The sequence below is a fragment of the Neophocaena asiaeorientalis genome, unplaced genomic scaffold, assembly GCF_003031525.2.
Source record: "Neophocaena asiaeorientalis asiaeorientalis breed wild unplaced genomic scaffold, Neophocaena_asiaeorientalis_V1.1 scaffold106, whole genome shotgun sequence".
NCBI lineage: Eukaryota > Metazoa > Chordata > Mammalia > Artiodactyla > Phocoenidae > Neophocaena > Neophocaena asiaeorientalis.
Window position 1 is genome coordinate 1,923,887 of NW_020172597.1, and position 25,059 is coordinate 1,948,945.

Sequence of the window (25,059 nt, forward strand, 5' to 3'; positions counted from 1 at the left end):
TTCGGAGGCTCGCGGTGCCGCGCCGAGCTCCCGCCCGCGGGCTTGCGCGCGCCCTGCCCGGAGGACCTCAGTGTTGGGCTCTGCTCTTCGTCCTGGCCGAGTTTCTGCACCACAAATTCACCGTGTCCAAAATCAGACCTCTCCGAAGTCTCCTCAGTGAATGACTTTCATTGTCCGACGAATTGCCCAAGTCAGAAACATGGGTGCCATCCTCACCCTCCTTCATCCCCTTAATCCGATCCAAAACCAAGTCAAGCCAAGTGGACTCGACTCCGGAAGAGCCAGCAAATCTATCTTCTTTTGTCTGCCACCTCCCTCATTCATCCAGGCTCTCCTTATTTTTTGATAAATTATTCCAACAGCCTCCTGCTTCCACCCTTAGTTCCATTTAATCCATTATCCACAGTGGTGCCAGGATGATTTGTTTTTGGAAAGCAAATGTGGTGTCTTTCCCTTGGTTAAAACCTTTTCATGGCTTCCCGTTGCCCTTTAGAGAGACAAATATGTGTGGTAGTTAAGGGCACAAACGATCCAGAACTACCTTGTTCAAAATCCTACCTCTACCATTGATAAGCTGTGTCACCTTGCGCAGGTAGCTAAATTTCACTTGTCTCAACTTCCTCATCTATATAATAGAGGTAATAATAGTGCCCACCTAATACAATTGCTGTGAGAAGTAAATCACTTAATGTAAGGGGCTTGGCAAGTAATAAGGACTATGTAAGTAAAATCAGTAAGTCTAATACCATTAACTTTGTATTCACCTGCCCCCTGCTTACTTCTCCAGTCTCTGATCTCTCCATTTTCCAGGGTTCTGCAATTTCACTGGGAATCTAGGTAGGATTTTTATTTTTTTTTAATCTTGCTTGCTTGCTTGCTTTCCTTTTTTCTTGCATTCTTCTTTTTTTTTCTCCCCTCCCACGTTGCTTTGAAATTGTTTCTTCAATCGTGGATTTGTACTTTCAACAGGTTTGGAAAATTCACAGCTATCTTTCTTCAGATATGCCTCTGCCTCATTGTCTGTCTCCTTCTGTAACTTAGATTAAACATAAGAATCCTTTTTTTTTTTTTTTTTTTTTTTTTGCGGTACGCGGGCCTCTCACCGCTGTGGCCTCTCCCGTTGCGGAGTACAGGCTCCGGACGCGCAGGCTCAGCGGCCATGGCTCACGGGCCCAGCGGCTCCGCAGCACGTCGGATCCTCCCGGACCGGGGCACGAACCCGCGTCCCCTGAATCGGCAGGGGAACTCCCAACCACTGCGCCACGAGGGAAGCCCAGAATCCTTTTTTTACCCACTGTTTTTTCCATCCTTTTGTCTCTGCCGCATTCTGGATTTCTTCTATGTGTTGAGCTTGTAAACTGGGGTCTTGCTAAATTCCTTTATTAATTGCAGGAGGTTTTTTGGTAGATTCCTTGGGATTTTTAATGTCGACAATCTGCAAATAGGGAGATTTATTTCTTTTTCCTTTCCAGTCTGTGTGCTTATTATGTCCTCTTCTTGCCTTACTGTGCTGGCTAGACTTCCAGTACTATGTTGAATAAGAATGGCCAGAGAAGATATCCTTGACTTGTTCCTTATCCTAAGAGGAAGGTATTCAGTCTTACCAGGTTGAGGAAGTTCCCCTCTATTCCTGCTTTACTGAGAGTTTTTATCATGAATGGGTGTTGAATTTTGTCAAATGCTTTTTCTGTATCAATTGACACGGTCATATGATTTTTATTCCTTAGCTTCTTCATTTATTTATTATTTTGGCTTTGTTGGGTCTTCGCTGCTACTCTTTGTTGCGCTGCGCGGGCTCCTCATTACAGTGCCTTCTCTTGTTGCGGAGCACGAGCTCTAGAGCGCAGGCTCAGTAGTTGTGGCGCATGGGCTTAGTTGCTCCGCCGCATGTGGGATCTCCCTGGACTAGGGCTCGAACCCGAGTCCCCTGCACTGGCAGGCGGATTCTTAACCACTGCGCCACCAGGGAAGCCCCCTTAGCTTCTTGATATAGTAGATTACATTGATTCATTTTCAAATGTTGAACCAGCTTTGCATATCTGGAATAAATCCCTTGGCCATGTTATATAATTCTTTTTACATATTGCTAGATTCAATCTGCTAATATTTTATTGAAGATTTTAGAACGTATGTTCATGGGATATTGGTCTGTAGTTTTTTTGTTTTTGTTTTGTTTTGTTTTGTACTGTTTGGTCTGGTTTTGGTATCAAAATAATAATGGCCTTATAAGATGAGTTGAGAGGTGTTCCCTGCTTTTCTAATTTCTGGAGATGGTACAGAATGGTGCTAATTCTTGTAATGATTGGTAGCATTCTTCAATGAAACCATCACCATCTGGGCCTAGATATTATTTGGGGAAGTCTTTTAATTACAAATTCAATTTTTTAAAATAGTTATAAGATTATTCAGATGATATATTTCATATCAGGTGAAGTTTTGTAGCTTATGGTTTTGGGGGAATTGATCCATTTCCTCTAAGTTGTTAAATTTATGTGCATGAATAATTTCTTTCGACCTATCTTCCAGTTCACTAATTCTCCCTGAAGCTTCTGTCAAAGGGATTTATTGATGGATTTAGTTATTGTATTTTTCATTTCTAAAAAGGTTCTGGTTGATCTTTTAAATAACTCCCATTTCACTTGTTGCCATTTCTTGTTCCCTGTGGGTATTTTTAAGTTTGTCATTTATTTCTTTGAAAATAGCAACCATGAACGTTTTATAGTACCTTGTAATTCAAGTATCTGAAGTCTTTGACAATCAGTTTCTGTTACCCGTTATTTCGATTGGTGAGAACCTTTTCTTGTATGCTTTTAAAAATACCAATTGTATCTTTGCAGGAAAATATGTGGAAATAACTGGAGGGGAGATAAAACGTCCCTTCCTCCAAAAAGTAATTTCATTTATTTATATCAGACACCTGAAGACACAAATAGTACAGGGTCGTTTTCTTCTTTTTTTCTTCTTCTTTTTTTCTTTGTATTTAGTACAGGGTCATCTTAAGCCAAGTTCAGGGCTTGATGTTTTCTGAGCTCCAGCCTGCAAATCCCTGGGAGAACTCAATTTCTGTTCCACTCTTATTCTGAAAGGTATAGCTCTCTGGCATGTCAGCTTTTTGTGGGAAACATGTTCTATTAGACTCATTGTATGTGGGCTTTGGGTTTTGATTTTTGTCCCATTCAATCCAGGGTAAGGTCTGATTTGCTAGAATCAAATATGGTTTGTCTTTATATCAAATGTGGTTTCCAGGCATCTCTGCTCCATTTCTCTCTGGATTATTGTTATCTTCACTTTTGGCCTGATAACTCTCTACTTACTTGTCAGTTCTTGGATGCCTTCAGACATTTTTAAATTTTTATTTTATCCAGAAATTTTAGCTGTTTTCAGCAGGAAGATTCATAAGAATAACTTAGTCAGTCATTAATAGAATTAATAGAAACCAGAAGTCTCAATCACCCTCTTTCCCCCATTGAACTTCAAGTGCTTCCAAAGCCTCATTTATCACCTTAGGCTTTTCTCAGTGCTAGTCTCTGTCTAGAAATATTTGCCTGTTTTGGCATCTGCAAAATGTAATGATAATAGAAGCCTGCCTCATCAGGTTATGAGGAGGAAATGAGTTAATGTATGCATTTGTGCAACATGTAGAATGCTCAGAACCGTGCCTTGTACATAGAAAGTGTTCCTAGACATTGGCCAGTTTTATTAGAGGTCTCAGTACATGCATTCTTAGGCTGCCCATGATCAAATATTTGTCAATTGTTCTGAATCAACATGATGATTTCCCACTAGTTCTGACTATGACTAGGTGAGGTGAGGATTTACCTAAGCCACACCCTACCCGTGAAAGTCCCACTCACTAGGATTTCCTTCAACATCCTGTGAATCAGGAAGTCTCATGGACCAGCTGTCTCTTCCTTCCTCAAAACTCTCCACGAGGCTCCACTGGGGAGGTGAGAGGGGACAATTCAGATGAAAGACCACTGAACCAGGACTGAGGCCATTGCCATCCTAGCTCCACCACTGCCTTGCTGAGGGAACCTCAGGTAACAATTTCATAGGATCCTTTCCACATATTCCACTCCAGTCCTGTGGTCCCCTGGCCTGCTCAGTCTGAAACAACGTCCTCCTCTACTACTGGCTCAAAAATCTACCTATTCTCTAAGGCATACTTCAAATACCACCTCTTCTCAGCCATACAAAAGAATGAAATAACGCCATTTGCAGCAACATGGATGGACCTAGAGATTATCATACTAAATGAAGTAAGCCAGACAGAGAAAAACAAATATCATGTAATATCGCTTATATGTGGAATCTAAAAAAAAATGCAAATAAACTTATTTTACAAAACAAAAAGAGACCCACAGACATAGAAAAGAAACTTATGGTTATTAAAGGGGAAAGGGTGGGGGGAGGGATAAATTAGGAGGTTGGGATTAACATATACACGCTACTATATATAAAATAGATAACCAACAAGGACCTACTGTATAGCACAGGGATCTATACTCAGTATTTTGTAATAACCTCTAAGTGAACAGAATCTGAAAAAAATATATATGTGTGTGTGTGTGTGCGTGTGTGTGTGTGTGTGTGCGTGCGTGTGTGTGTATAACTGAATCCTACCAGTGCAGGGGACAAACTAACATACTGTAAATCAACTCTACTTCAATAAGATACAAATAAAAACTAAACACAAATACCATCTCTTGCAAAAGGTGCAGCGCACCTCCAAATTATTTCTCCGTTTCTAACTCACAGCTGTAAACCAATTGCTAGCATAGTAAGTTGATGTAACCATTGATTGATTGGATTAATTCACCTTAACTTTAGAGTAAATATGAACAAATCAACTGTCTTTTGAAATTGTTTCCGGGACTTCCCTGGTGGCACAGTGATTAAGAGTCTGCCTGCCAACACAGGGGACAGGGGTTCCATCCCTGGCCCCGGAAGATCCCACATGCCGCGGAAGTTTGCCACTTGATAAATATACTAGAAAGTTGACCCAAGAGACCGAATGAAGCTTTAAATTCCAAAGCTTTAATTTAAGTCAAGTAGCCTGGGACTTCCCTGGTGGCGCAGTGGTTAAGAATCCGCCTACCAGTGCAGGGGACACAGGTTTGAGCCCTGGTCTGGGAAGATCCCACATGCCGTGGAGCAACTAAGCCTATGCGCCACAACTGCTGAGCCTGTGCTCTAGAGCCCATGAGCCACAATTGCTGAAGCCCACACACCTAGAGCCCGTGGTCCGCAACAAGAGAAACCAAGCTGTATTGTATGTTGGCATTTCAGTACAATAACACACAAAAATTTTTTTCAGTTATCTGATTACTCTGCTTTTCCTTATCATCAGGATATAATAAAAGTATTTAAAAGTTAGATCACCAGTTGCTCTTAATGAGTTATCCTTTGTCAATGTCAGAAAGAGGGAATGAGAAAATGACCGGGAAGAGGCTCCTGGGGAAAATCTGGATTCTGTCCCATACCTCGGCAGAACTGTGGGCCGCCACAGAGGATTTGGGGGAGGGGCTCAGAAGCAAAGGGCCGCTTGATTTTAACAGCTATGACTTGCAGACAAGATAGCCAGGGCGGAGAAAGGGTGGGTGATAAAGCAATTGCAAATAGCTAAAATGAACATCAGTTTCTAAGCAATGAATTAATTCAAGAAGAAAGTTTTAGGATTTTGTCAACTTCAAATGAGAAGTCTGCTGGTGATATCTGGCTTTGGAGATAAGTAGTATCTTTTCTTTCCCTTTCTCTTAAAAAATAAAAAGTGTGTGTGGGCAAGGAACACTGTCCCATATATCACTGTTTGGCATGAAGAATCTCTTAATCCAGGAAGCAAAAGTCTACTACACAACTGGGACCTTTTATTGAAAATGTAGGCAAGGACTTGCCTGGTGGCACAGTGGTTAAGAATCCACCTGCCAATTCAGGGGACACGGGTCCGAGCTCTGGTCTGGGAAGATTCCATATGCTGTGGAGCAACTAAGCCCGTGCGCCACAAAGACTGAGCCCGAGCTCTAGAGCCCTCGAGCCACAACTATTGAGCCCTTGTGCCACAACTACTGAAGCCCGCGCGCCTGGAGCCCGTGCTCCGGAACAAGAGAAGCCACCGGTATGAGAAGCCCGCACACCGCAACGAAGAGAGTAGACCCCCACTCGCCGCAACTACAGAAAGCCCGCGTGCAGCAACAAAGACCCAATGCAGCCAAAAACGAATAAATAAATGTATTAAAAAAAAATGTAGGCAAAGTGGTCATCTATCACAATGTTCACCAGGATGGTGCTTGAAGCCAAGCCTAAGGCTGCCAGGAAGCAGTAGTTACGCAAATTGAACACGGAGGCCCTGGAGTGAGATGCCAGATTAGCCCCTCATCCCAGGAAGAGAAAACCATCAGGCTGGATCAAGAGAAAAACTCATCAAAACACAACATTTTAGACATGCACGTATGTAATAGTGCCTCCAGGGGCCAGGGCACATTGGGTGAGGATGCTAATTGCTCTTACCTTGTTTCTTCCCTCATGTAACCTTTCACCTAATTAACCTTATTAAGTGTTCACTCTTCAAAGGGGATCTTTTTTTCTTTTTCTTGCCATGACACACAGGTTGTGGGATCTTAGTTCCCAGGTAAGGGATCAAACCCGTGCCCCGTGCAGTGGACGTGTGAGTCTTAACCACTGGACCGCCAGGGAATTCCCCAAAGGGGAATCTTTATATTTCTTTTGAATAAACATTAGTCAGCAGCCCAGGATAGTCAACATTTAACCCTGAGTACATCTAAGTATGTGAGACCTCAGTGGAAAAACAGTGGTAAGGAAGACCATCTAATAATGTCATTAGTTTCCACCCAAGAGAAACAGCAGGAGCACTGACTTGCATCATCTCTCCTTCTTCCCATCCCACCCCCCATCACCACCTGAGGGTGAAACAGCAGGGACAGGGGTCAACTGGTATGAGGCCCACTATGTATAACCTGCCCCAACTCTTGACTATTCTGGGAAGGAAAACCCCTTCACTGCCAACTCAGAGAGCACTGCTGCTTCAACAGGACCATGGCTCACTCGCTGAAATTTGAAGATCTGGATTCCAGTGCAGGGTGAGTCCTATCACCCCCAGGGCACCCTCCACAACTGTCTACTTTTACCTCCAAAATATTGATACAAAGATTTCTTTAGCAGGAAATATACCTATGAACACAAGGTCCTCTGTGCTAGGAAAGAAGTACTCTTTGAAAGGGGGCTATATTTACAAGTTTTATTATTTTTTATTCCAAAAATACATATAAATGAAAACCTGCTCTTCAAATGCAGGGAGGCCTTTGCCTATAATGCAGTATTACATTTACATCACAAAACATTCTCATAGGAAAATCAATATGCAGCTCTTTCACACAAAATTTTTTAAATATATACATACACACACACTCTCACACACACACACACACACACACACACACACACACACTAGATGTAAGCAGTTATGACTTTTCTACTTACACATATTCCTCTGGTGGAAAATTAGGAAACTGGGCTATTCCCAATTGCCCAGGTAAATACAACCTCTCCGAACATTTTTTTAAAAAGATGAAAACATGTAAACCACACAACACATACACGTTGTTAGAATAAAGCAAGGACCCTGCCACATAAATGACAGTGTGTTTCTCAAAGAAGGAAGAATGGAGATAACCTCTAAATAAAAATGCAAAGTTGAAGATCAAAATTGTTCTGTACATGCTCCATGGAGAAATCAGAGTTCTCTCACAGGAAACAGATCCACGACCCATTTCAGCCTCTCGTGACATGTAATCAGCACCCACTGGTAGTGGCCATGACCTTCCTGTACAGTCATAAGCTTAAGCAGGCTCCACAAAGCATCCGTTTAAGTCCAACAGTCAATAATGAGGTCATGTGGTAAATCTCCCCCACCCCCCTGCCCACCCCCAAACAACGAAGTGCAAAATCAATTTCTGTGACTCAAGAGCTCAACCAGGTCAAAGCTTTGGTATACTCGGGAGGCTGTTTTGGTGATAACCAAAGCTTAGTAAGATTCTCTGTTCAGGGGTCTGCCCCCAAGACAAAAACAAACCCGGTCCACAAAGCTTAACAACGATATAAATAAAGTAACTGTACAAAGAAAGCAAGCCACAATCCCCTTCAACCAGGGCTTTATAGTTTCCTGCACAGTAGTTCTGAAAGCACCAACTCAAGCCACGATGCTTCTACTAAAACACGATGTGTTGGTGAGACTGTTCAGAAAACAAATGCCCACAGCATGTGCATGTGGCTGATGTGCCACAGAAAAAAGTTCAACCAAACATAAGTCAGTTTTCTTACACTGAAACGTAAGCCGGTCAGCAACAGAAGAAAGACTTAAGGCAATAAGAGGCGTTACAGAGAGCACGGCGGTGCCCCCTGAGTCAATCCCAAAGCTTTCGCAGGAAGAAAAGGTCTCTCGAGAGTTTGGCTTGTGCTTCAGTCTGCTAGCTGTCAGATACCTCCTCCTCCTCCTCGTCATCCTCGTCTTCTTTCCTGTCCACTTCAGATGTGTCCGAGGACTCGTGGAGCAGAACATACTCTCTGCTGCTGAACCCAAATTTAAGGACATCCTTTTCCTTCAGTTCGTAGTATCTCTGTGGCTCAATTCGCTTGTTGTTCAGGAACGTTCCATTGCCTGAGCCAAGGTCAATGATGTAGGGCTTCACCCTGCGGCCAACTGTCCCATCAGCACGGGTATATTCCACAAGCCTAGCAGAGATAAAGGAGAGAAACCTGTGAGTGAAATCCTGCCTCAGATCATCCAGCTCTTTGCTAACACAGTCTAGATGATGTAAATAACCTGGCTTAGACACAGTTCAAGTTCAAACTCTAGGAAGTCAAGGGAAAGGCATGGCCATGGATTCAGAAATTGGGAGCAAGTAGAAATGGTGAGAACTGGTCACTGGGCAGGGAGGATTCATGGTAGATCAAAGCTTAAAATGCAGAATCCAAGGCCTCTTGCCATGGTTGAGAAATGCATTTTTTGCATTTTTTGACACTTTTTGCATTGTTTATAATCAATATAATGCTTCTTTTACCTATATCTCAACATACTTTAGCTCCTGCCCCAATGGGAATAAACCAGTGGATTTGGACTTCAGAGTCAAGGGAACAGATGAGATGATCAAAACTGTTCAAATCAAAATTGATTTGAGCCAGAGTTCTACTACAGCGATCATTTATTAGGCAAGCCACTTGGCTTTGCTGAGCTTCGTATTCTCATCTGTCAAACTGGGTATTAATCCCCCACTGGATTGTTGTGAACATCCAACAATGACAGACGTACTGTGGAAACTGTCAAGATACAGATTCAGCTAACATATGCCAGGCACTCTCAGCTTTATTTCCATTTAACCCTCATAACAGCCCCGCGAGGCAGGTAGAAACCGAGGCCCAGAAGACTGGCTCGCCCCAGGGCAGACACCTGGTAAGTGGCAGTGGCAGGATTCAAAATCTGGATTTCTGACACCAAGTTCCAGTCTGTTACACAAATGTAAGCAATTATTTGTGGAAAGTGATTATTCGTTAGGTGAATGATACTCCTTAAGACGAACACTAGATACGAGGGGTATGGGCTTCTTGCGCACACACCGGCACACAGACCTCAGCGATCCTAAGTAACCGAGATGCCGGGCTCCTACCGGCACTTCAGGTTCCCTCTGCAGATGTACACTCACCGGTACTGAAAGACGGCGTGCTGCTTTGAACAGGAGGGGTGATCGATGGGAATGTCTGCGATGCGGCGGTGTCGGCCCAGGAGGTAAGCGCTCTGTCGGTGGATGTACATCACTGGAAGCACCTCATCATTTTTAAAGGGGTAGAGACGCCACCGTTTTTTGGGGATACGTGCTTCCGGGGGCTCGCTGTATTTAATGACTACACCCCGAAAGGTGTTGGTGTCCTCAAGAAGTGCCCCAGAAAGTTCAAAGCTTGGCTTTTCTTTAACAGGCACTTCTTTGTCTTTGTTGTTGCTGCCAGGGCCAGGCTGAGGAAGTGAGTCCTGAGATGCGTTACCGCCGGCTTCGTTCTTCTGGCGGTGCTCCCGGCGCCGGGTGTTGTGAAACTCCCGCTCAGCTTCCTGCGCCTGTAGGTTCTGGGCATCTCGATCCCGTCCCTGAGGCTGCCCGCTGCCAGGCCTCTCGCCCGAGCTTCTCCTCTGGTGGGAGTGGCCGCGGTGTCTGTCTCGGTTACTGTTCCTAGCTCGCCTGTGTTCCTGTCCTGAGGGTTCTCGGTGTGGCCGATCCTCCCGGCCTCTCCGGGGATGATCCTCACGTTCCTGAAATTCAAACAGATTCAAGAAAGTAAAGGCCGTGCATAGTCTATGAAGAGAGCTGCAGTCAAAAAGTCATTTGTGCTTTGGACTTTGGCATTCAGAGCAAAATGTCCCACAGAAATAAGGTTACCAGTGGTGGTCATGTCCCCTTGCAAGGCCACCACACAGAACAGGTGCCCTAGGCTGCTGCCCAGCTATAGCGCTAACAGTGCACACCCACGTTCAGAGCCCAAGAAACAAGAACACCTATAGGCAAACTTAGAGGGACATGCATACAGAATCAGAACTAACAGAGAGAGTTAAGTAGTCACATACAAGATAACTACGTAAAAAAAAAAGCTAGCTTTCTCTTATGCCCAAAAGGAAAATGTAATAGTAATTTTAAAAGATCCGATTTCAATACCCAGAATAAAATTAAGAAATATGCAAGACATGTAAGAAACATATAGTGCTCGCTTCAGCAGCACATATACTAAAATTGGAACGATAGAGAAGACTAGCATGGCCCCTGTGCAAGGATGACACGCAAATTCGTGAAGCATTCCATATTTTTTAATTTGTGGGTTTTCTTCTCCTGTTTTTCTGCCTTGTGTCAATTTTATTATTAGTGTAGCCATAAGAACTCAAGAGGGGTAGCAACAGTACCATGACAGGTTTATCCTGACAAAAATAAACAAGCAGTTAATTTTTAAACATTAAAAAAAAATAAGAAACCTATAAAAATTTACTACAGTTGACCCTTGAATAATGAGGGGGTTAGGGGCACAGGGGCACCAACACTCCAACTAGTTGTAGTCGGCCCTCTGTATACCTGGTTCCTCTGTACTCAAGGGTCCGAATCCACAGATTCAACCAACAGGGGACATGGAGTACTGCAGTATCTACTACTGAAAAACAATCTGCATATAAGTGGACCAGTGCAATTCAAACCCATGCTGTTCAAGGGTCAACTGTAACAGATATATTTTTTAAAGATCTGAAAAAAATGAGGAAACACGATGGTTTCTTAAAATAGACTCAGCACTGAAAATCAGCACAGGAGATAATGGGCAAAGGATATTAACAAGGAATTATCAGAACAAATAAATATTTAATGAACACACGAAGATAGGCTTACCCTGATTAATCTAATAACTAAGGCATTAGAGTTCAAGAGGGGGGCCCCCCCGCACACTATGAGCAAGGCTGCTCCTCCTGGAAAGGGGTAGAGAGGAAATCCTGAGCACCAGGACTGAGACCTTGTCTCCACTCCCCCACCAATCCCACCCCCGCCTCAAGGCCTTCTCCCTACCATACACAGGGGTCAAGTAGGGGTCTGCTTGCTCAGAGCAGGACCCAGTTTTCCTAGACTTCCAAGCCTCCAGAGACAAGTAACAAGAGGCAGGGAGCCTCAGACACCCAACCCTCCTACCCCAAGACATTCACAAGTTTGCCACCACCATCTGCCTTGAGCTCACCAGAACTCATCTCATTATGCCCTTTATCCCTGATTAAATGAGTCACTGTAAGAAGTCACAGATTCCAGGTCATCACCTCTACCTCCCTTGTACTCTAATCCCCATAAGGCTCTGTACATCAAGGATTCTGTCCCCAAATCTGTCCCCTTCTTCAACTCCTGAAGCTGTTGTTGCACTATGCCCCCTGGAATGGAAGCCTCGGCAAAACTGATCTACATCCTCCAGATCATTCCCATCTCCTTTTGCTCTAACAGAACCCTGGCTCTGCCCTGAGCACACTGCTCCCCTGCAGCTCCTCAAATGGTGGCTGTTTTTCTCCCTCTGACCTCCCCCAACTCCCACCATCTCTGGGTCTGGACATATGGCAGGTGTCATCCTTGCTTCTCACTGGGTCCGGACATATGGCAGGTGTCGTCCTTGCTTCTCACTGCCAATTCCAGAACACGCCCCACCCTTTTCTTTCTCCCTAAAAAACCCAGCTGTGAATCTCGCGTAAGACCACTGTCACCCATTACTCTCAGTGCCGCTGTCATTTACTAATCCTGAGTCACTTCCCCTCACTTTGCGCCAGTTTCACTTCCAGCTCAAGTCATTCTCTCCAGCATTACTCTTGGTCATTTCGATAACATGCTGGCATCTCTGTTCTTTGCATTTCTCTCCTCCCATTACCTTACTTGTCTCCTCCCTTCTCTTCAGCCACTCACCCCCATGGTTACACATGGACTTCTTCATTTCTAATAACTGCAACCCCTCTATAATTTCCATTTTAAGCAGTCCTCCTTCTGCCCATCTTTACAGCTCACACTTTACCCAACTCTAACAATCCTTATCGCAATAAGACTCATCCAAGCCTTTGATCCTCTTACCTTTGCACAGTCCCTCGCTCTCTTCCCTTCCTAACTTAAATGCCATGGTCAAGGGCTTCCCTGGTGGCACAGTGGTTGAGAGTCCGCCTGCCGAAGCAGGGGACATGTGTTCGTGCCCCGGTCCGGGAAGATCCCACATGCCACGGAGCAGCTGGGCCCGTGAGCCATGGCCGCTGAGCCTGCACGTCCGGAGCCTGTGCTCCACAACGGGAGAGGCCACAACAGCGAGAGGCCCGCGTACCACAAAAAAAAAAAAAAAAAAAAAACATGGGACAAATGGTCAAACAGTATGATCACTCCCATGTGGAGATATTCAAATCCTTTGCCCCTATGCCATTCTGTTGCACTGTCCTGGCAAAACCACAATCAGCATTAAGCACAGCAAAGTGGCTAGAGAAAAAACACAAACCATTCTGAACGGTCCTACCTTAGAAGCATGACCCCAAGCCTCCTTAATGATGCCCAGCAAACATCCTACATTTTCTTGATCTATTCATTCTCCCAGATGACTGTTTTACCACTTCTCTGTCCTCAAATCTCCTACAAGGTCTTCCCCATCCCTTATTTACTCAGAAGGGATTTTCTACATCCACCCACCCATCAGTATCTGTACCCATATACTCTGTCTCCCCTCCCTGTGACCATAAGGAAACTATCTGTGCTTCTACCTAAAGCCAATTCCTAATATGGGAGCTTCCCTCTCATCCAGAATCTCACTCCAGTAACTCTCATCTCTCTTGTGCATAATCTGCTTCCCCATTCTGCACTGGATCACTCTCATCAGCACAGGCACCTGTTCTTCTCTAGAACTCATCTCCCATGTCAGCTTCCACCCTATTTCTTCACTCCTCTTTGAGTAAAACTCCTCAAAACAGTTTGGTTTCAATCGGTCTCCAATTCTTCTCCCATCTTCTTTTGAACCCTCCAATTAGGCTTCACCCTTACTACTCCACTAAAATTGCTGGTCAAGGTCACCAATGACCTCCACGTTGCTAAATCCAATGAGCAATTCTGTCTTCGCTTCCAAAAAGTGTATACCAGGCAAAATTAGTAGATACTATGGAGAGAATATGACAAATTACAAAACCAGATAACACAAAATAACTAAGATTTCAACATATACTCTCAATTATTGATAAGTAGGATAATATATATTTTTTAATGAACATCTTTGCATAGAATACACACACACACACACACGCCCCAAAACATAAAGGAAAAGAAGATAACGTTAAGTATAACAGAACCTTGAAGTATAAATATCAAACTATTAAAATGGCTACTTCTGGGGAATGAGGTGATTTTTTTGTTTGTGGGAAGGGGTGCGATTTTGAGGCTAATGAGAAAAGTAACCATACACTACATAAACCATACTCTCACTTTCTATTTTACAGAATTCTGTGTTATGATGAACAAGCAAACGATAAATTTATTTTTTCTGAGGTTTCCACAATCCTGTTCCCCTCCTCCTTTTTTTTTAATTGAAGTATAATCGATTTACAATGTTGTGTTAGTTTCGGGCGTATAGCAAAGTGATTCAGTTATACGTACACACACACCCACACACATATATTCTTTTTCAGATTCTTTTCCATTATAGGTTATTACAAGATATTGAATATAATTCCCTGCGCTAGATAACTTTATTTTTTTAATGGTGGCTGAGTGGCGCAGAGGAGAATATCTGTAAGTACAAGTCATGCTTAAGTCAGAGGCTGTGTGCACTCTTACAATCCAGGTGAAAGTCACTGACTTTCAGCTGCCTGTCAAGCGCTCAAACCCTTTTGCTCAAGAGCCACTTCCAAGTTTCTAGCTGATTAATACAATGAAATCAGCTTTTTAAAAGATAATTTGAGGTCAGGAGGGAAGTTAGCATAGAAAAGCAAACTAAGACACTTCAAAATAACAATAATCACAAAACAGTTCCATGCTGTAAGCCCGAGGATTCACTGTAAAGTGCTGATTTAGAAACCAGAGGTAAAGAGCTGCAAGTTGAAAAAGTCAAACATACATACATATATATAAATAAATGAATAAATCAGGGAGTAAAATGGTGTTTACTAGGAGATGGGGGGCGAGAGGGTAAGACTGATGGTATTTAAGGGTACAGACTTGTAACGAGTAGTAAATAAGCCACAGAGATCTAATGCACAGTATACTGAATACAGACAATAATACTGCACTATAATGATGTAACGTGGTAAATACTGCTTCAATGGCAATCGTATTACAATATATAAATGTATCGAAGTAACACAGCTTTGCACCTTAAATCTACAAAATGTAACACGCCAAAATTATTAAATCAAAAAAGTAGCAAGTTGTACATAAACACACACACACACACACACACACACACACAAAACTACAAGTGGTTTGAGAGGTTCTATCTGGGTACTGGGGTTCCAGTGGCTGAATTCTGAGATAGCCAAGGCGGTGCCTGACCGATTCATATAACAGACCATCAAGACTGTCTGGCTTTGTATCTTTTTAGGTAGCAGACAGTTGGCCCACAGTCTCTCAAAATCATAAGAAAATCCATTTTCTTAATGCCAGTGTCTCTATTTGCACTTTGTAACAAAGAGCTTCTTTAAAAAGAAGACTGAATGCTTGTCCATCAGGACTGAGGGCAAAAGGCAAGAGCGTCTGCTCTCACTACTCTTATTCCACATAGTGCTGAAGTCCTAGACAGTGCAGCAAGATAAAACAAAATGCATACACACTGTAAAGGAAGAAATAAAACTGTGCCTATTTGCAGATATGATTATCTATGTAGAAAATCCCAAGTAATCTACCAAAAACCTCCTAAAATAAATGAATGAGTTCATAAGGTCACAGGATATAAGATAAACATACAAAAATCAGTTATATTTCTATGTACTAGCAATGAACAAGTAAACAATGAAATTTAAAATATCACTTACAGTCACTAAAACAAATTACTTAAGTGTAAATCTGGGGGCTTCCCTGGTGGCGCAGTGGTTGAGAGTCCGCCTGCCGATGCAGGGGAAACGGGTTCGTGCCCCAGTCCGGGAAGATCCCACATGCCACGGAGCGGCTGGGCCCGTGAGCCATGGCCGCTGAGCCTGCGCGTCCGGAGCCTGTGCTCCACAACAGTGAGAGGCCCGCATACCAAAAAAAAAAAAAAGTGTAAATCTAACAAAACACGTATGGGACTTGTACACTGAAAACTACAAACACTGATGAAAGAAATCAAAGAGCTAAATAAACGGAGACACACCTATGTTCACAGACTAGAAGACTCAATATAATAGTAATTTAAAAAACCCGACTCTCCCCAAAACACAAGTTTAACACTATTCCAGTCAAAATCTTAACAAGACTTTTTAATAGATATAAACAAGATTGCTCCCACCTTATAGTAAAACAAATTTAAAATAGACCAGGGACTTACATGAAAAACATTAGGGAAAAAACAAATCTTCAGGATCTAGGGCCAGGGAAAAAGTTCTTAGATATGACACCAAGAGCATAATCTACAAAAAGAAAAACAGATAAGCTGGACTCCATCTAAATGAAAACTTTTGCTCTGAGAAAAATCCTGTTAAGAGAATGACCAGAAAAGATACAGACTGGAAGAAAATACTGGCAAACCACTCACCCCAAAAGGCCTAGTATCTAAGAATATTAAAAAAGAACTCTTAAAACTCAATAGTAAAAAATCCCCAATAATCCATCTAGAAAATAGGCAAAAGATCTGAAGACACATGTCACCTGAGAGGAAATACAGATGGCAAATAAGCGCATGAAAAGATGTTCAATCTCATTAGCCATTAGGTAAATGCAAATTAAGATCACAATACCACTATCCCACCTGTAAGAATGGTTAAAATTAAAAAATGGTGCCAGTAACAAATGCTGGGTCATTCACATGACAGGTGGAAATGTAAAACGGTACAGCCACTGTTATGGACTGAATCGTGCCCCCAAATTTATATGTTGAAGTCCCAACCTCCACATCTTACAATGTAACCAAATTTTTTGTAGATAAGCTCTTTGAAGAACTGATTGAGTTAAAATGAGTGAGACCCTAACCCAATACGGCTGATGTGGTTAAAGGAGGAGCTAGGAGCCAGGGATAGGAGCACAGAGGGAAAGGCTATGTGAGGGCACAGTGGAGAAGGCAAGCCAAGGAGAGAGGCCTCAGGAGAAACCAAACTGCTGAAACTTTGATCTCGGACTTCTAGCCTCTAGAACTGTGTGAAAATTATAGGTTCCGTTGTTTGAGGCAGCCAGTCTGTGGAATTTTGTTATGGAAGGCCTGGCAAACTAACACAGCACTCTGGGAAACAGTCTGGCAGTGTCTTAAAAAACAATTAAACCCACAACTACCATACCATCCAGCAGTTGCACTCCCGGGCATCTGCCCCAGAGAAAACAAAACTTACGTTCGCACAAACACCTGCCCACAAATGTTTACATAGCAGCCTTACGTCTAACAGCCAAAAAACTGGTCTGCCCACAAATGTTTACATAGCAGCCTTACGTCTAACAGCCAAAAAACTGGTAACAACCCAGATATTCTTTAACGGGCAAATGGTTAAATCCACACCACTGAATACGACTCAGCAATAAAAAGGAATGAACTACGGAGAGAGGCAACAACCTGAATGAATCTCTAAAGAATTCTGCTGAGTGAAAAAAGCCAATCCCTAAAGGCTTGTACTGTGAGATTCCATTTACACAGCATGCTTGAAGTGACAAAATTATAGAAATGGAGAGGAGATTAGAAGCTGCCAGGAGTTGAGGGGTAAGGGTGGCAGGAAACTGGCTGCGACTATAAAAGGACTACACGAGGGATCCTTGTGATGGAAATGTTTTGTTCCTTGACTGCTCTGATGTCAACGTTTTGACTGTGATACTGTTCTATAGTTCTGTAAGATGTTACCATTGGGAGAAACAGCCACTTCTGTATTATTTCTTACAACTGCATGTGAATCAACAATTACCTCAAAATAATAGGTTTAACTTAACAAAGCAAGCAGGAAAAAAAAACAAACCAGTTTTTAGAAAAGCCCATCGCAAGTACAGGAGAACACATACACAACACTCTTTAGCTATGATGGGACAGGCTCTAGGTTTGGGGCCAGTATGAAAACATCTCAATCCACTTACCTGCTTTACTTTGACCGTTGAGTGGTGAGGACTTCGGCTTCTCTTACTCCGGGGAGACTTGCTTCTTCTCCCTGAGGACTTGTTTTTCTTTCTGGCTGGAGACCTGTTCAGAGAATGACACACGCAGATTTTATCTCAATTTTCATTCCCTAATACAAATTAGCTTCAAGTATCAGGCTTACCTACTAACACAAACACCACATTTGTGCAGGTCTCTGCTGATCACACTAAAGGAGTAAGGAGCTTCACTTTTCTAGCCCTAATGTCTTCCACATACATAATTGCCTGATGGAACTTCTCACATAGATGACATAACTCTAGATTCCCATCCCCTCAAGAAACTTTCCTCTGTCTTTGCCATCTGGGTAACTGGCGCCACCCCATCCACCCTGTTCCTCAGGCCAAAAACCTAGAAGTCACCCTTGATTCTTTTTCTCCTCACCACGAGCAGCCCCCCACGCTCCTCTCCCACACAATCACACTCACTCACTCAATCAATCAGCAAGCTCTCTGGCTCTATTTCCTCCATCTCCCACCTCATTCCAACCACCCTCCTTGATCTCCTGGATCCACCCCCCCACCCCCCATTTCTAGAAGGAACACAATTGATTCCACTTCAAGTTCTTTGCACAGGCTGTTCCCTCTGCCTAGACCTTTACAAAGCTGGATTATTCTTACCATTCAGGTCTCAGGTCAAATGGTGGACTTTTCAGAGAGTGGTTCAGGGAGAACCACTTCCCTCTACCCTCTCACTATCACATTACTGTTTTAACCTACCCCTAATACTTGTTACTAACTGAAACTTTTTTTTTAATTTAATTTGCTTGTTATTTTGTCTCAGAGCTACAGCACGGTCAGTTTCACCAAGGTAGAGATCATCTACGGTGTTCATCCTTGCCGCCCCAGAACCTAGCACGGTCTTCTTTTTTCTACATATACATATGTATATTTTTTAAAGTGTTACATAGATATTTTTCCACATTATTTTATAACCTACGATGGTCTTTAGCACATAATAGGTACTCAGTAAAACTACGTCGAATGAATTAATAAATGAACGAGTTTAACAAGAGACAATATTTTTCCACAGAATATTAGACAGATCGCCTAGGCCCTCGATATGTAAACTTCTCGGGGAAGATAACTGAAAAGATAACTCCCGCACTCCGTTTGCAGGCAAATGGGGAAAATCTTTCATTTCAACTTAAACGATCATTGCTTAACGAACAACTTAAACTGGACCATACCCGGTGAAATGCTGGGTACCCAGAAATGGAGGGACGAGATCCTGTCCAGCAGGCATTAGGCGCTTAACGCCCAACTATTACGCAAGTGACAGGTACCAGAGTAAACGTTCCTTAACACAAGCACAACCGGTCACTTCTATCGCCTTAGGATTAAGTCCAAGCTGCAGCGCTCAGCGTTCAAGGTGTGTTTCTGGTTCTAGCCCTGTCCTCCTTTCTCAATGAACCCGACCTAAGGTCCACCCCGGGCTGCTTCTCACTTACCGGCTACCTCCTCGGGCTCGGTTCCCGCGGTGACTCGGGCGGCCCGACTCGCCGGCCGGTGGGGACGGGCTACCGCCGGAGGAGTCCGGGCGGCGGTGCACGGGAGGCGCGGATTCCGGGCTGAGGCGCTCCTGCTTCACCACCACCGCCGCCACCATGTCCCCGTCCCGGTGCCTTCGTCGGCTCCCCCGATCCCGCTCGCTCTTCACCTCCTTCATACTAAGAGACCTGCGGAGCCCAGGAAAAAGATGTCCGTAGCACTCCTGTCCCCGAAGGAAATGACGGACCTGACGCTAGGACTTCCGCTTCCGAGTGCACGCTCTCCCAGAAACCCTCGCGGCGGAGATAACGCGATACGATTCTGGAGTGGGAGGGGCCTTAGTGACCCGACTCGAGAGGCAAGAGATTTAAGTTTCAAAAGCAAACTTTTGTGAAAAAGCTACTCTCAACTTTGGGCACTTAGGTTGTTTCCATCTCCGGGCTATTGTAAATAGAGCTGCAATGAACATCTTGGTACATGACTAGAGGCATGGACATATATACACTACCAAACGTAAGGTAGATAGCTAGTGGGAAGCAGCCGCATAGCAGTGATATCAGCTCTGTGCTTTGTGACCGCCTGGAGGGGTGGGATAGGGAGGGTGGGAGGGAGGGAGATGCAAGAGGGAAGAGATATGGGAACATATGTATATGTATAACTGATTCACTTTGTTATAAACAGAAACTAACACACCGTTGTAAAGCCATTATACCCCAATAAAGATGTTTAAAAAAAAAAAGTCACTCTCAAGGATGTTTGTTGCCCTGTTAAAGTAATTACGGAGCACAGAGACAACCTACATGCCCAGCGATAGGAAAGATGTTATGTCGCCATTCGCAATGCTATTTACAAACTATATGACAAATGGAAAAAACCCTGACTTGTTAAACGAAAGAAGCAAGATACAAAATTGTGCGCAGTGTGTGATTACATTTACGTTTGGGAATACCAAGGAAAGAGGAAGAGAAGGAAATGCAATCACAGATGGTAGCCCGTGGGCAAATCATTAGTATTTCCCCTCTGTTCTTGCGCTGTTATGTTGTCATTTCTCCACTTACTTAAAAGCCAATATTTTTTAAAACCCGGCAACTTCAGATGCCTTCCTCTGGGAATCTTCCCCAACCCTTCGCTGAGGGGTCAGATGATTCCCATTTTGAAAATGACAAAATTGAGGGTCAACGAAGGTGATCTGCACCTAATTCAAATCACGAGCTAGACGCAGCACAGGGATTCAGAACTGATGTTTTCCCTGCTTCCAAGCGTACCAAGACGACCCGGTGAGCAAGTGGCCTGGGAAACTAAGCTAAGAGATCTTTCCGCGAAGGCTAAGCAGAAACTCGCGCGCTGCTGGCCCCGCCCCGCCCTGAAGCCCCGCCCAGGCCATGAGGGCGGAGGGGAGGTTTCCATGGCGACGGCAAACAAGGTCCTAACTGGAGGGCCGCAGCTGGGCTACTACTCCCGCCGCCGCCATGATTCCCCCCGCGGACTCTCTGCTCAAGTATGACACCCCGGTGTTGGTGAGCCGGAACAGGGAGAAACGGAGCCCCAAAGTAAGGACGGGTCTCAGAAGGTGGGGTTGCACGAAGCTCCGATGGGGAAAGACCGATCCCTGCCTTGAGGATCGGGAGTCCCGAGGGACAGAGGCTGCAGTGACTGGGGGTAAAGGCAATTGGGACCGGAGAAGGAGGATGGGAGAGCGATACAAGAAGCCCAGATGTTGGGTGATCCCAAAGGGCAGATTTAGGATGGGGAAGAAAGTCACAGGGAGATGGATGGGGCTCACCCTTTTTCACGGTAGCCCCAAGAATAGATCTGGGAGTGATTGCCCCATCACTAGAGCAGAGGCCTGAGCCGCTGTGCCAGAAACATTTCTTCAAGAAGATACAAGCATTAGGTTGGGGTGGAACCAGAGATTCTTCGTGGCCTCCTTCAGCTCTGAAACATAACTTTGGCTGAGAAGACGGGGGAAAGTGAGCTGGGAAGAGGGGAGGGATGTGCAGGAGAGCTGGAGCAACCCAGGGGGCCAGGGTGTGTGGAGCCGAGTGTCTGAATCACCTCCTGCCCCAACTTGTCCCTCCCTCTCAGGCTCGGCCACTGAAAGTCAGCCCTCAGCAGCCCGGACCCTCAGGTCCCGTCCCACAGCCACCAAAGACCAAGCTCCCCTCAACAGATCCTACAAAGCAGGCAGAAGAAATCTTGAATGCCATCCTGCCCCCGAGGTAAAAAAGCAGTGGCTGGGAGGAGGCCCAGGCTTTTGCATCCCTGAACTTGGGGATGTGAGAGGAGGCACCTTGTCTCTGTTTCTGACTGAGATTTCCTCCCAGCATCCTAGAGTTTCTAGAGCTTGTACATGGCTAGATCCTGGGAATGTGGGTAGCGGGGAGACCTCTTCTCTATCTACCATCATTTCCTGAGTGCTCTCACCCAGGCTTATGGCTTTAAACATCACTTATATGCTGATTTCTCCCACAGGTCTTTCTGCAGCCCTGTCCTCTCCCCTAAACTCCAGACCTATATATTCTACTAATTCCTCATTACCTTCATGAAGATGTCTAATAGACATCTCAAGCTCAACATGTCCAAACTAAATCACAATGTCTTCCTTCCCCCAACCAGCTCATTCTCAGTCTTCTCCTTTCCATTAGGGGCACAGGCCACCGTTCATTCCCTTTGATCTCTCACATCACATGTCCTGTCCTTCATCACATTCTTTTGGCTTTCCCTTCAAATTATTTTCCAAATCTGACTGCTTTTTACTCTGCTTCCACCATCTATTTTTTTTAAATTTATTTATTTGGTTGTGCTGGGTCTTAGTTGCGGCAGGCGGGCTCCTCAGTTGTGGCATGCGAACTCCCAGTTGCAGCATGCGTGTGGGATCCAGCTCCCAGGGATTGAACCCGGGCCCCCTGCTTTGGGAGTGCGGAGTCCTGAGTCCTCTAGGAGGCCTTCCTTCAGACTCCTTTCTAAAAGGAGAGCTCCCTTCTTCACCATCCCCTTACCCTGCTTCTTTCATCTGCAGCCACAAAGATCATTGTGATCACAGTGCCTTTCAAGTGTTTTTATGTAATAAGTTGACAGCAGTTTTTAAAGTTATGATAAAAGGGGAAACAGTAAAAGCCAGACTGCAATCTCCTCTGAAACGGAGGTCAAAGGAGGGGAGGGTGTTTTTCATTTGCTTGCCTTTCAACAATGCATGGAATCCTCTCCCTCATGGTGGTCCTGCCCTCAGGCCCCCCCTCGTGATTCCAGAACCTGGCTGTGTCTCTGACACAAGGTTCACTACAGGGGGCCCATATAGGTACACACCCCCAATACATACATTCACCTATTTCTGATTTTAGTATATGTGCTGCTGAAGCGAGCACCATTCACCTCTTTCTGGCTGGCACAAGGTTTATAGTCCCCTGTGTCTGCTGCTCACAAGTCAGTGGGAATTTCCGCCGGGCCTTCCGTTCAGATCGAGCAACAACCACCGTCATTCCGCCCTCAACATGTTAGGAGTGTAAGATCTGGACCGCGGATGACGACTTCACAGAGGTCGTGGGAGAATGAAGATAGCCTAGCCCCAAGATAGGGGCCCCGTGGAGGTGGCACAGCGGGTGTGGCTTTGGAGCTACACATTCATCAAGGGAGAAAGAGATGGAGGATTCTGGTGGGTCGGGGACAGAGCCGCCCCTCACTCCTCTCAGGCAGAGAGCGCAAAGGGCCATCTCTGCTCACATCCTGAGGACCCTGTCTGGCGGATGGGGTGCGCTCAGCCTGGCTGTGTCTGTCCCGCAGGGAGTGGGTGGAGGACACGCAGCTATGGATCCAGCAGGTGTCCAGCGCCCCCAGCACCAGGATGGATGTGGTACACCTCCAGGAGCAGCTGGACCTGAAGCTGCAGCAGCGGCAGGCCCGGGAGACTGGCATCTGCCCGGTGCGCCGGGAGCTGTACTCGCAGTGTTTCGGTGAGTGGTCCTCGAGGGAAGCTACACCACCCTCTACTGCCTCCTTCCCTTCCCTTCACACAAATCCAGGCCCTGAGTCCCCTGCAGCTGAAGCCTGCCCCATCCTGGAATGTCTGTCTCCCCCCACCTGCCCCACCCAGGAACTGCTAACTGTGCCCTCTTCCCCCTCCCAGCCCACCTCTCTTACCAGTCCCGCACCCACCCTTGTCAGTCACCGTGTTCCTGACGACCTGCTGGATCTTAGTTCCCCGGCCAGGGATTGAACACGCGCCCTCTGGAGTGGAAGCGTGGGACCACCAGGGAAGTCCCAATATGTTAGTTTTTTAATCAGAAAGATTTAATGTTCTATATTTATATCCATCCATCAACATTAGGCCTTGGTCCAGAAAAATATTTCAGGGTGACTTGTTGTGACCCGACACACGCAGGGATTTGAGATCTCCCTCCTCGGGTGCTGGTGTCAGATGACTGGCCCTCGGTCTAGTCTCACCAGCCCGTGTGGACTCAGACATGCAAACCGCATCCAAACCCTGAGGCAGCTCACGGGGCTAGCGGGCTCCCTTCAGTCTGAGTGTGATTCTGGTTTGCCCTCCCAGTCGGCATTTATGGAGGAGATGGGTGGGCAAGCTCTAGATCCTGCTGTTTCCAGCCCCAAACCAGTCCAGCCAAGGGGCCACATAGGAGCTTCCAGCTGCTTTGAAACAGCCACCACGTTTATATTGAAAAAGTCAGAATTCTTTGAATAGCACCCAGTTTCTGCCTAACGGTGGGAGAGAGGGCCCCCACAGCTGCAGACAAACCTGGGCTCTTGTCTGCCTCTGCGCTGGCCAAACCAGGCTTGCTGATGGCCTGTACTCCCAAGTGCCAAGTTCAGAGCAGTGGCTGCATGGCAAGGCCCCTCCCTGAGGCCTGTCTCCAAATGAGGAGGACATACCCTAGTGCCCTTCCGACTTCCCGGTAGGAAGGTGGTTCGCAGTAGGTGCGGTGCATTTCCCCGCCTGCCTGCCTTCTCCGACCTCGCCACGTGTGCCTTGGCAGATGAACTGATCCGCGAGGTTACCATCAGCTGTGCGGAGCGAGGGCTGCTGCTGCTGCGAGTCCGGGACGAGATCCGCATGACCATTGCTGCCTACCAGACCCTGTATGAGAGCAGCGTGGCATTTGGCATGAGGAAGGCGCTGCAGGCCGAGCAGGGGAAGTCAGACATGGAGAAGAAAGTGAGTGGTTTCACCAGGAGACTTTGGCCCTCTTCGACTCTTCTGTCAATCTCAGGGCCACAGCTCGTCATTCCAGCACCAAATTCCGGCCTCCTAGGTGCTCTCCCATCACCTTAGTGAGGACCCTTTGGTTCAGTGTCACCGCCAGTCCGGTCGTGGCAGAGTTGTCTCCCCTTGGACATGCCCTGCCAATCACTGACCTCCCACTGGGTGGCAGTACAGACCCTGGCAATGCCTGGGGTTGGACAGCTGTGTCCCAGGTCCCCTTCACCCAGGCACTCACACCGCCCCGTCCACTTGGCGACGTCCCAGCATGACTGGGGATTCTGTCCTCAGATTGCAGAATTAGAAACGGAAAAGCGAGATTTGGAGAGGCAAGTGAACGAACAGAAGGCAAAATGTGAGGCCATCGAGAAGCGGGAGAGTGAGAGGAGACAGGTGGAGGAGACGAAGCACAAAGAAGAGATTCAGTTCCTGAAGCGCGCTAATCAACAGCTGAAGGTAATCGACGCCCAGACCCAGGTGGCTCTCCTGCCACCCCCATCCCCGCCCCCGCCCCCGGCCCTGCCAGCC

At 45.6% G+C, this 25,059-nt stretch overlaps 2 protein-coding genes and 1 non-coding gene across 3 annotated transcripts in view; 2 read left to right on the top strand and 1 right to left on the bottom strand.

The window, feature by feature from the left end:
• Positions 1 to 7,241: 7,241 nt before the first annotated feature.
• Positions 7,242 to 19,539, bottom strand: SNIP1 (Smad nuclear interacting protein 1). Its single transcript, XM_024738904.1, has 4 exons — positions 19,280 to 19,539; positions 17,772 to 17,874; positions 9,717 to 10,315; positions 7,242 to 8,748 (listed from the first exon to the last, which is right to left on the bottom strand). The coding sequence occupies exons 1-4, from the start codon at positions 19,495 to 19,497 to the stop codon at positions 8,484 to 8,486; spliced, it is 1,185 nt and encodes a 394-aa protein (XP_024594672.1). The 5' UTR covers positions 19,498 to 19,539; the 3' UTR covers positions 7,242 to 8,483.
• LOC112395597 (U6 spliceosomal RNA) lies at positions 10,761 to 10,865 on the top strand. The gene has a single exon (XR_003002405.1). It is a non-coding gene; the product is annotated as a U6 spliceosomal RNA (small nuclear RNA).
• A 1,185-nt stretch (positions 19,540 to 20,724) lies between the features above and the next one.
• Positions 20,725 to 25,059, top strand: part of DNALI1 (dynein axonemal light intermediate chain 1) — an 8,937-nt gene continuing 4,602 nt past the window's right edge. Inside the window, 6 exon segments of the mRNA XM_024738804.1 lie at positions 20,725 to 20,753; positions 20,755 to 20,869; positions 21,405 to 21,538; positions 23,100 to 23,269; positions 24,308 to 24,486; positions 24,823 to 24,987. Coding sequence (XP_024594572.1) covers positions 20,725 to 20,753; positions 20,755 to 20,869; positions 21,405 to 21,538; positions 23,100 to 23,269; positions 24,308 to 24,486; positions 24,823 to 24,987 — 792 coding nt within the window.

Excerpts from the sequence above, each read along its gene's own strand:
- SNIP1 (XM_024738904.1), bottom strand. The coding sequence starts at position 19,497 with ATGAAGGAGGTGAAGAGCGAGCGGGATCGGGGGAGCCGACGAAGGCAC. Across the intron at positions 17,875-19,279 it reads CGAGCCCGAGGAGGTAGCCG|GTCTCCAGCCAGAAAGAAAA; the intron begins GTAAGTGAGAAG and ends TTCTCTGAACAG. Across the intron at positions 8,749-9,716 it reads CACGCCGTCTTTCAGTACCG|GCTTGTGGAATATACCCGTG; the intron begins GTGAGTGTACAT and ends TATCTCTGCTAG.